The sequence below is a fragment of the Micropterus salmoides genome, unplaced genomic scaffold (genome assembly GCF_014851395.1).
Source record: "Micropterus salmoides isolate LMB-PRFRI ecotype aquatic unplaced genomic scaffold, ASM1485139v1 Ms_hic_scaffold_2, whole genome shotgun sequence".
Lineage (NCBI taxonomy): Eukaryota > Metazoa > Chordata > Actinopteri > Centrarchiformes > Centrarchidae > Micropterus > Micropterus salmoides.
In genome coordinates this window covers 12,664,457-12,676,584 of record NW_024041150.1, presented here as the reverse complement: position 1 = coordinate 12,676,584, position 12,128 = coordinate 12,664,457, and the positions used below count along the sequence as shown (strand labels likewise).

Sequence of the window (12,128 nt, the reverse complement as noted above, 5' to 3'; positions counted from 1 at the left end):
TAGATAATAATGACTATCTGAGCCCCACAAACATTTACTTTAGCCTCAGTACCTTGGTCTTGGCGTTGACACTGGCTCCATTCTGAAGCAGGAAGCTGACCATCTTGGCGTTACCGTAGTGACATGCCACAATGAGCGGGGTGTATCCCAACTGCAAAACAACAGCAAATCTGTTATAATTCTCTAATCATGAATAATACAAAAAACATAACACATTGTGAAAATACTGCTATGGGACATGACGATTTCAGAAGAATATAATTTTTAAATAACCAGAAGGCATGAAGCTAAATGTAAATGTATAATATTGCTCATACTTTGGTCTGCTGGTCGAGGTTGGCTCCGTTTCTGGCTAGGATCTCGGCAACAGCCACTTTATCCTCCTGGGCTGCCAGATGGAGGGCAGTCAGGCCACTCTGCATGAGGAACACACAGAACACTTTCTGTTTTCACAACAGTCCAATTCAGACCACATTCTGTGCATTCTTTCTTGTTGAATAAGATAATGTAATTTGATATTGCAAAGAAATTTGCTATTTTATTATTTTGTTAAGGGATGGTTTAATGTAGACTATGAATCACAGCATCCCTGGTATCTGGCTGGGCACCGTTGTTATACGTTGGTCCCCATCTCACTCTCCCATTATCTCCTGTCATCCCTCTAATAAAGGCATGAAATGCCCTAAAGCTCACCTAAAAAATGCTGAGTTCAGGTTTGGTTTAGATTTCATTACTTGATTGATTTATTGAGATTAAAGATATTTAGACTTAGATGGTAGCTAGTACAGTATGGGAATAATCTGTCAATGACTTAGACATTCCGATTTTCCCCAAGAGTATTCAGACATACTGTAGCTTAAATAAACAGTAGCAAGGCACAATAGCATAGGTGAACTCGCTTCTTATGGAAATTGTCCTTGTGATGTTGTGTTGAGGATTAATTGATGTACTGCTCAAATCCAACGCAGGTTTCTATAGTACCTTAGTTGGGATGTTGATCTGGGCTCCCTTGCTCATGAGCAGGGCAGCCATGTCTGCGTGGCCCTCCTGGGAGGCCAGATGGAGCGGCGTGACACCCTGCTTTGTCAGGATGTTGGTTTCGGCTCCGTACTGCAGCAGCACTGTGGCGATATCCATCTGGTTCTTCTTAGCCGCGATGTGGAGAGGAGTGTAGCCATTCTGGTTCATGACGACAGGGGGAGATAAAGTGCTGGTGCTCAATGTTTACTGAGACTGCTTGTTGTTGACTTTGTCAGCTGAAAACCTGCTGAAAAACCAGCAGGAATCCGGCCCTTGAAACAGCCTTTGTTTCAATTTAGGTTGTCCAATTGTGTTGTAAAACAATCTTATAATAATAAAGTGTTTTATACGCCATATAAGATGTTTTTTAGTAGTTTCAACACACACACAAGTCCTTTTGATTGGTATTTAAGGATACGGCTAGCTGTCAACAATTCACATGTGCGGAGCCAAACCAAACCAAATCTACTAACATGTACTGTGTGTTTATCAAAGCCTGGTGTATCTTCTCCCTCTGTACCATAGAGCTATATTGCTGTCCAAAAACTATTAAAAACACATCAGTGAGCTTCACTGGGAAGGAAGGTCGACGTTTAGATAATCAGCAGAATAATCAGCAGAATAAATTCCAGGGCAAGTGACATAGCAGCACTTGCCCTCCCTGTCACTCCAACTGCCCCTACTGGTTGTACTGGGCAGCTCTGTGTAAGTGTGATCAGGGTGTCCCTGTAAAAGAGAGTTGGTGAAACCTCCCTGAATAAATAACGGTAAAAGAGAACCAACTAATCGGGAAAATTTTAGGTTCTTGGATTAAAAGGGTATTGACAATTGACACTGAATGTCTGAATACTAAACTTAAAACTAACTTAAACTCTATGTCTAAAGCCTATATCTGGTTACATTTAGGCAAATCTGCATCATGAAAAGTCATGCTGCCTTGCAGGTCCTGTGTGCACCGTAACAGACAATCGATTTACTTTTGATACTGAAAAAAAGTGTGAATCTGATTAATATGAGGCAAGATCTGTTATTTACAGTTTACTTATTATTATAGACAGTAGTTATAATAGTTAATTTGAGCAGTATTTTAATGATGGGAGTTTAAGGCAGATATTAGAATTGTATAGAAAAGAAAAAAAATTACATTCTGGCTAAACTGTCCACTACATGTAACATCTTACACTAGACTATTGCCTTTCCACTAAGCCCTCCGATTATCTCCAGCACAGTGTCCACAGCTCTTTACTGTGAACTCTCACCTTAGCCATGGTGTGGGGGGACGCTCCTTTGTCCAAAAGCAGGAGTGCCACCTTCTGGTTATCGTAATGTGCTGCGACATGGAGCGGGGTGAGGCCGTTCTGTTAGGGACGGACGATGGATTAAACAGCAGTTAGCGCAGCACCAAGCCGTTAACACCGCAGAGTTAAAAGGAAGTGTTAAAGGGGATAAGACTGCATGAATTAGAGTTATATTAGACAGTAGAAGCTGGAAGATCACTGGGTAGGTCCTTATTATGATGAAAATTTTCAAAGAAATTAGTAGTATATAGTTATTTTTATTCAAACAAGGCTTACCAGTGCTCTAGTCAATTTAACCACAAAATAGAAAAATGGAAACACACCATTTCCATGCAGGATAACATTTACAGAATGGACATGATTCCCTTTCTGTTAGATTTAACATCACACACAACATCTCATAGATTGTGCACTAAAAACTATAAAAGTTAGTTAGAAAGTCTTCATTTTAGATACATACCTTCCCAGCAGAATCTGGTGGAGCATGACGCTGGAGCAGAAGTTTGGCTACATCTAGGCTTCCGTACTTGGAGGCCACATGCAGGGGAGTAAAACCTTTCTGTGGAGTGTAAAAACCAAGGGAGAAGGGAGATTAAGAAATGTGTCTAAAGACAGTGAATACAGGATATGTTTACGCAAGTTAGCTCAGGCCAGACCTCATCAACAATAGCCATTTTTATTCTATTCAAAAGTTTCAGACCTCTTCACCATTATACATTACCTTCCATTTATTTAGCTAACACTTTTTCCAAATCGACTTACGATAGGTACAGTCAACCATGTGGATAAAACCCCAAAATTACCAGAAACTTGCAACTACACCAATTGTCTCAAACATGGTGACCTGCTTCAAGTGACAATAAGTATTTTTTAGGAGGATTTCATGCTGCAGTAGATCTGTAAATGCTCTGGACACAGAACAGCTGCAGGATTCACCTCCCAAAAACAAAGCTTGTGATTGGCTGAGAGAGTAAAAAATAGCTGCCAGCAATCTCACATCAGTTTGGTAAACAGATCAACATGAACCTAAAGCATTCAATGACTGATTATTGAGTGTAAATATCTTTAATCACAATCAATCAAGTAATGAAGTCTTAATCAAACCTGAATCCGGCACTTTTTTAATGCTGCGCTTCAGCATTTCATGGCTTTATTAGAGAGGGGGGAGAGAGACGAGAACCAACTTGTGACAAAGGTGCCCAGCCAGACACCAGGGATGCTGTGATTCATATTCTGCGCTTTAAACCGCCCCTTGAGAAAATATTTAAGACTATTTTCATCCATTGTTGTGTGGAAAGATACAAAATAAATCTAAAATCTTTCCTTATAAGGGCTTCACAGACAAAATATCATCAGATAGGATTTCCTGAGGCCTAATAGGTGCCTGTTTTGTTAATAATAAAACAAGAACCTGCGTCCTGACATGCTGATGCAATTTTAGGCAACCTTAAACCAAAAATATTAAATAGAGCCCTTGAGCTTTCACATTCTTATCCAGCAGGGGGTGCACTTGAACTATTTTAAAATGCAGAACAAGACTGTGGCTGACAGAAACCACATGACCAGCGTGTTTGCGACCCAGCCCTGCCCACGGAGGAAGCAATCCTTTGTTTGTCAAAACCTGGGTTATATCCACTGCAAAAGGTGATTTGACACATTTTTTTTTTAAAAGGATGGAGAAGAGAGGGATTCTTTAAACACAATATCCTGAGCAATTCAAGGTGAAGGTCTATTATGAGCTGAGTGAGCATTAGATATGCATAACAACTTTCCCTGATTTGGTTTCCGTAGCGACAGCCACACCCTTCCTCCCCAGAGAGAAACCCCGGAGAAAGACATCAAGAGCGGGAGAGAGGAGAACCACTGAACTCTGACAAATACACAGCATTAATAGTATATGAATGAATTACAGGCCTAATCTGTCCTACTGTGGATGCAAAGTGAAGATTCTGACGTGACGTGGCGCGTGCAGCCCCCCCTGGTGAAAACACAGTGATGACGATAACTCACTTGACTGTGTTCAGGCTTCATGCACTTTTCAGAGGAAAGCCGCAGCTTTACAGCCTCATCAATCATTCAGCAAAAGTGGGTCAAACAGACAGAGACCTACACATACTGTAACCTCTTTATCTGAAGAGGGCACCATGGGATCATCACTTATCATACTGTAGCTGCACTTATTCTTTTATCTGTGCATCTGGTACTAACTCGCTGGCACTGCACCTTTGTTCCAACCTGCTAATCTGTTATCATGAATCCCTAATTGGATGTGTGCATTTTCTGTATCATTGTCAACACATTGGGTTGTTTTGTTGAAGAAATTGTTTGTTCTTATTATAACAAAAGCCAGCATTAGTGCTACCGTTAACTGCTACAGTATATAATCCATCTATCCATCCATCCATTGTCAACCGCTTATCCTGCGTACAGGGTCGCGGGGTACAGTATATAATGTATATCCTATTTATTACTGCTGTGGTAACCCGATTTTTCCACAGCAATACTTGCCATTTGAACTTTGGTGGCACTAAATCAACACACTAAGACACAGTACAAAAAACATGACCCCAAAATGCATGTGTTGTTTTGAGGATGAGCAGACTTTGGCATCTGATGGCTAGCACCTCTTTGTGCTAGGAAAATGTACAGTAGCTTAACAGACTGGAAGCGTGGACAAAATGCTAACATGGCTCTGTCCAAAGTGAAGAAATACAGTAGCTCCTGCATGCATTTCACCATACAACCTTGTTGTGTTTGTTAACAACAATAACTAGTGAGCTTTAAAGGTGACGGTACATTAGGTGTATGTTTTCACTCTGTGCTTCACACGCAGGCATGAGACTGATAATGAGGAAAACAATTCCTTGAACTCTAAACCTCATAGACTTTGCTTTTACATGGCTGCCTTTGTTCTTCATGAACCTCAATGAAATAATTACATTGCTAACGCTGAATGCTCCTAGCATGCTTCGAGTAGTTAGTGTGCAAGTCCTCCAAGTTAAAGGAGACCTATTATACTGCATTTCCAGCCCTATATTGTAGTTCTGTGACTCCTGTATGGTTTATGATTACATGATTCAAAGTTCAAATAAATCCTGGCTCTTCATGTAGGCCTTCATTTCAGCCTCTGTCTGAAACAAGCTGTAGATGCTCCTGTCTCTTTAAGGCCCCGTCGTTGGTAGAAAAAGCTGTTCAAAACAGGAGGAAATCTGAGGTTTTTGCTCACAGGGATTTCTTTTAAATATTTTAACCTCATTATTTGAAACTTTGTGTTTAACATGAACATCCAACATTGCAACATTGTAGGTAAGTCATAAAATATGGAAAAGCATAATAGGTCTCCTTTGAAGACAACACATGTCTCCTTGACCCACCTTGGTAGCCAGTGAATGCGACGCTCCGGCCTCTAGCAGGACAGAGGCTGTCTCCACCTGCCCCTCCCTGGCAGAGATATGGAGGGGGGTGTAGCCGTTGGTTGTGGCAGCATCAGGATGGGCCATGTGTTGCAGCAGCAGCTGCACAATTTCTGTTTTTCCCAGACGGGACGCAATGTGGAGGGGAGTCTGGTCCTCCTGAAGAAGACACAGTGGAAAAAAATGAACACTTTGTATGGTGCCATGTTCCCTGGTGGGCTACTATAGATGACAGTAGTCTCACCCGTGCCCTGGCGTCCACCATTGCTCCGTTCCTCAGCAGACATCTGACCACCTCCACCTGACCTGCCCTGGCTGCCATGTGTAACGCAGTTTCGCCACGCTGTTCACACAACAAACGGCAACACATGGGTCAGCAGGGTCAACACACACATATTAAACTGTAATATGCATCAAACTAGCTGACCAACCAAAAATAACACAAGTATAAGACAATGCATTATTGCCCACTCTGTCACTTTCCCTCTCTCTGACCGGCTTGTTTCCCATCACTCACGATATTGCTGACGTCAGGCGAGGCTCCGTTCTGCAGCAGCAGCAGGACGATGTTCAGGTGACCCATGAAGGCTGCTACGTGGATGGGAGTCAAACCAGACTGGACACAGGAAGGAAAGTAAAAGAGGAACAACAGGATAAGATGTCATGTGAAACATACATTTGTTGTTCAAGGAGAGCTCATTAAACTTGTTAATATGCAAAATAAGACATCATAAGATATCATCTGGCAATTTTTAGCAATTTCGGGCAAGCAAATGGCTACTTTCCCCAGAGCATAGGTGCCACAATTGGTAGGAACACTATTCAAAAAACAACATAGAAGATAAAGGAACTTCTTAAGATATTTTTTTAGATATGTACTTTAATTTCATTCTTGCAAATTATATATGTGCGCATTAAAAAGGGAAGAACTAAAATAACAAGTTTTAAATAAAAGCTAAAAAGTATGCTAGACAAAAAATGGATCATCCATATTATTTAATTGTAATTTAATCCCCAAGTTAAACAGTCCATTACATCTACCACTTTCCACTTTCATATATCTGCTTTAATGTCCATTTTTCTTTCAGTGCTATGTAATTATTAGGAAATCAGCATAAAAGGTAATATCTTTGATGTTGATCAGATTAGACAATTAATAATTAGCCAGATCAGGATCTGTATATTTACATATGTCCCTGCAAGGTCCAATTACTTGTCCACATTAATCCCATTAATATTATTATTGTGCCAACTGTCAGCTTAATGTATGATAAATTTTAATTACGCTGTACAATAGTTGATTAATTTCTCTTTCACTCCTACTTCAGTATCAACCTTTCCAAATATTAACTGGACAAAAGCACAAATTTCTGGTGTGCCGCAGATATGCTATCAAAGTTATTCTGAGTCGCCCACCCGCAGCTATGGGCTATCTCACTTTTAAAAGGAGAAGCAACACAATCTTCCTCTTAAAAGTCAAAAATTTAACTCATTAGCAATGCAACTCACCTTTTCTCCCTTCAGTACACTCAGGTGTTTTTTCTTATTTGGTCTTGTCTTATCTGGTTTGGCCAATAGCTTATGGTGGCTAACGTTAGCAAATAAATATTGCTGTGTAAAGGACAGTGCTGAGTCAGTTTGCTTATGTGATGACTCTATTTGTGCTACTCTTTGTTTTATCATGATCCAGTAGTTGTCAAAATAAAATATTCACAGTATATAGTAAAAGTGCTTCTGTTAGCTTCAGGCAAGTTTAGCAGTCATTTTTTAAGCACCTAAGCTGATATTTGGTTATGTAGATGGATGGATAAGATCCATCCATCTACATACGTATTCATTGTTGTTTACTTTAAGATTAATTGAATATTATTGCTCTCAATATTAATGTAGACAATTTAACCTAAACTATCATTAACCTCCTGTATCTACTACTATCTAGAACTCCTATGCTGGTGGTCAAGCCAGAGATATGATACCAACCAGCCCTGACCCATCTACCCCGAGTGGGTGCAAAGAAACATTTCTGCTGACTTCAGTTCCTCTCAGATGTGTAACGTACCTCAGTAATGGCCTGGATAGAGGCTCCATATTTGACCAGCAGCTCCATCACTTTCACTCGGTTTTTCTTGCAGGCTATGTGCAGCGGGGTGAAGCCATTCTATCGGAGAAACGTGGATCACACAGACACACACAGTAAGGGATGAACCTTACAATATTTAACATAAGTAAATGTTCACCTTAGCCTTCAGGGCCTACTGAGTCTATACAGTGTACATAGCTTTTGACTTGTATCTTATGACTGGTTAAATTTCCACAGGGGGATTTAGTTACACGATATCTTTGTAACGTACCAGTGCCCTGGCGTTGGGGTTGGCCCTCTTGTCCAGCAGCAGTTTAGTGACTCTGTAGTGACCACAGTGAGCTGCAACATGTAACGCTGTCAGGTAGTCCAACGTGACATCATCAACAGGAGCCTTGTGCTGCAGAAGGTGTTTGACGCATTCGACGTGGTCGCCTTGTGCCGCCATGTGAAGAGGAGACAGCCCATTCTAATATGTGAAAGAGAGGTCATTTAGTCTGATAGAGACACATGGTAGGAGGGCCGACAGTGTGGCTATGTTCTATAAATACACTGCCTCTTTTATCACTGTCCTGGATGTTTATGAAACCATGATTACTGAAAGAAAGAAGAAGAAAAATCTTTTTAAGAGCACAAGTGTGCCTCTTTATTATAGTTAGCAGCTAGCTGGTGAACACAGTGGAGCATTTAGCAGTTAGTTAGATATTTTTAGAGTTAGAGAGCGCAGAGAAGAGTGAATATTAGACTTACGTTCATCAGATGGACACAAACACCACTTCAAATGAATGCTGTTGTTGCTTTGTGTCTACTGGATGTTTTATAGGCAACTGCTAACATGTTAGCAATATCAACCTTATTAGGCCATAAGGTGCCAATGTGTCAATGAAGTCATTAATGCAGCTTTAAAGAGTTTTAATACTGTTGAAATGAAGCATTTTAGATGAGAACATTGTTAAAGTGCAGAGATACAATAGGTATTGGACATGTTTAGCCTAGCTTAGCACATAAACTGGAAGCAGGGGAACTAAGAGGGACAAGAGCTCCGCTTGCTTTGTCAAAAGTGCAAAAATATATCTTCCAAGAACTCCAAAGCTGTCTTAACTACATGCTGTACCTTTTTTAGCTAGCACACTACTGATAAAAACATCCAGTAGTCACCAAAATGCTGTTGTTTGTTAAATTGATCCAAAGTAAACTGCTTTTAAAACCACAATGTCTTATATGTATCTCTGTTTCTACATCTGCTAAATAAACTAAACCATTGTATTGGATATAAAGAGATGACACTGCTTTCAGTCTTCTCATCTGACTTGGGTAAAATCAGAAAGTGTCTTTCCGTAAAAGTCACCGGTTTAAATGAGTTAACGAACAACATGTGCTGGACTACTTCATGTAGAGAACCTTATGTTAGGAAATGATAACTTAGAAGAGGGTGGTGTCTGTACTCTCACTATTTTGTAAAAGTAAGATTTTGTCCCTGTAAAAAGTAAAAAGTGAATGGACATGTGACGTACCTTGGTCCTGGCCAGCAAGGGTGCTCCTCTCTCCAGCAGCAGCTCCACAGATGTATCATGTCCACTCCGAGCCGCGCAGTGAAGGGGAGTCAGACCATCCTACAGAACACACAGAAACTTACTACATGCTGACACTAACAGTGATTTAACTTTACTGATGTCCAAAGTTAGTTTGGTCAATTGAAGTCAGTGGCTGAACCTGAAAAATACCTAAACAGCTGCTATAACAAAAGCAGTGTTCCTCCCTACATGCAGATGTAGCCGGTGACTGATCCAGGCTGGATGTTGTTTTTATCAAATACAGCTAATAACTGTCCTGCTAGCTGGCACACAGCAAAGTAACCCCAAGCAGAGGTCAGGATGTTCAGTGTGATACTGAATTTGACCCACTGAGGTCCAGCTGAACTGAAAACAACATCATTAAGCTCACATTCACATCTGTCGTCACTAATGACAATAATGAGCTGGTAATTTTGTACTCCAGTGGCTGTAGTAGCAGAAACATTTGACTTATTTGGAGGAGAGAGGAGATGATGGCTATTAAGCTGTAGTTTGGAGACAACTTCCTAAGATAAGATACCATTACCGTAGTTTTGTTTCTCATGATACTCACCCTTGTTTTAGCATCAATCTGAGAGCCTCGGTCCAGTAGCAGACCAACCATGTTAGTGTTGCCACGCTTGGACGCCACATGTAGAGGAGTAATCCCATTCTACAGGGGGAAAGAGAAAAAGTACTTTTAGTGACAGGCAGACATAGATACGTTAGGTATTGAACATATTAATTCCTGAGTGTTCATTACTGATATTGAAATTGAATCCGCACTCATATGTTCTCATACTGTTGGATAAGAGGGGTGATTTTATTGTAACTGATTTAAAAATATGAATAAAAAACAGTTAAAAGTAAAATCTCACAATTAACCCTTTACCGCCAATTGGCGTGAATTTGCATCACAACGCTTCCATTCAGACTGCAGCCGAGAAAGCTTATGTATTCCCCCAATGGCAGTTGGTGCATATTCGATACGTACTTAGGAAACTTTAGCAAGCACTGGTTTATCGTTTATGCCTGTTGTCGCTAATTTGCATCATACCCTACATCATACCTGAATTTATATCTATCATATGTTCTATAGACAAATTAACAATCTCTACATAATTTAGCATCAGCTTGAAAGCAAATGAAAACACAAATAATTAATTTTCCTTTATAATTGTAAATAAATTCAGCCGTCAAATTAAATCCCCCATCATAAAAAAACATGTACCATGGTTAAAAGTAATTACTAAGAAGATAAAATACATTAGCAAAACTTAATTTAAAGTTTAGTATTTAATTTAAGGTAAAGGCAGTTCACATGAATTAAAATAGCAGACAACACTTATTAAGTATTCCCTCTTGAAGCATATTAACAAACTCATTTAACATTTTATTTTGAAATAAAATATATTAGCATTTGAATGCTCATCTTGTGTCACATCTATGTTGACGGCTCTTAAATTTATACAAACTAAAAGTAGGTTTGCTTATTTCCACTGAAATGCAATATTATTCCCACATGACCTGCCCTCGTTGAACAAACTTTGGTTTTGTCTTAATTTCACCTTGAACCAAGTCTGAAGCTGTCTCAAACTTAGGGATTGTTTTCTGCAAACAGACTGAGGACGAGCGCATATTCCCAAACCTTTTACCCACATAGGATTTCAAATCTCTGCAACCTTCTTGGACGCCACACAAGCAATCCCATGAGGTGTAGGAGAAATGCTTCTGAGTGCAAGGTGTGTGTTTTTTGTGCTTATGTTTTTTTGTCTTTTGAAGAGTGCAAAGTGAAAAGTGAGCTATTTTTATCCACACTGCTCACATGGCTAAAAATAAGACATCTGAATTTGTTGTCTAGATGATATCGATTAAAGGCCAGACATGAAGGTGTACTGCTGAGTTGGCTGGGGTTGAGGAAAGAGATACCTGGCCATTTCAAAGCCTCAGTTAGAACCACTTTGTCTGCGTTTCTTGATCCATGAAAAGACAAAATAAAGAAGGCTTTGTCTGTGTATATGTTGATTTCTAAAATATATTTTCATACTTTAGTTGCCATCCACAGGTACTGTAGAAATGTTTCTACCATGAAGGTTAGGTGTGAGCAGCACGTTAGCATTTCAGCAGCTTCACTGCTCAGTCTGTGTCTACACAGTTCAGGCACAGTATTGAGTGTAGGTCCCTCACGATTCTGCAGTGCTGAGAGGCCAACACACAATCACTGTACTTACATACCTAAAATGGAGGACAATAATACTTTAAATGTAAAAATATGCTTCACTTTGCGTTTACCTGTGTGTATAGCAGTAAGTAAGTAAAATATCAGCTGGATGACTGAAAACAACATCTTCTGCCTGGACACGCTGGACAGGCAACTAAAATATGCGGTTAAGGTTAGGTGGTTAAGGTTAGGTTTAGATTTGAGATTCTCAATGGCTCCCTCCACCCGAGTCCATTGACTTTCCAATTTGGAATAGGTAGCCAAAGGCAAGGCACAGGTAAGTGCATGTCACTCAAGACTCATAATCTGGACCAAACCAAGAGGAGCCCTAGAACAACAAAGTGGCAAAAAGAGCAGAGGAAATCAGAGAAGGAGAATGCAGGAGAGAGATGAGTCCCCAAGGTGGACCCAGTTGGAATTAGGTATTGAAGCGAAAATGGTTGGTGTAAAAGGATGGATGAAATCTATATTCTATAATCTGTATTGTCCCATGGTTCAAGTGAGTGTGGGCTGTGGGTCAAAAGAAGCAAAGAAAAGAATCCA

At 40.1% G+C, this 12,128-nt stretch overlaps 1 protein-coding gene across 1 annotated transcript in view; it reads right to left on the bottom strand.

Annotated features, from left to right (window-relative positions):
• Positions 1–12,128, bottom strand: part of ank2b (ankyrin 2b, neuronal) — a 126,933-nt gene that overhangs the window by 51,189 nt on the left and 63,616 nt on the right. The window contains exons 10-21 of the mRNA XM_038731151.1: positions 9,939–10,037; positions 9,326–9,424; positions 8,083–8,280; positions 7,791–7,889; positions 6,249–6,347; positions 5,976–6,074; positions 5,693–5,890; positions 2,779–2,877; positions 2,280–2,378; positions 982–1,179; positions 318–416; positions 53–151 (exon numbers count right to left, since the gene is read on the bottom strand). Of these exons, the coding sequence (XP_038587079.1) occupies positions 53–151; positions 318–416; positions 982–1,179; positions 2,280–2,378; positions 2,779–2,877; positions 5,693–5,890; positions 5,976–6,074; positions 6,249–6,347; positions 7,791–7,889; positions 8,083–8,280; positions 9,326–9,424; positions 9,939–10,037 (1,485 nt within the window). The remainder of the gene's footprint in view (positions 1–52; positions 152–317; positions 417–981; positions 1,180–2,279; positions 2,379–2,778; positions 2,878–5,692; positions 5,891–5,975; positions 6,075–6,248; positions 6,348–7,790; positions 7,890–8,082; positions 8,281–9,325; positions 9,425–9,938; positions 10,038–12,128) is intronic.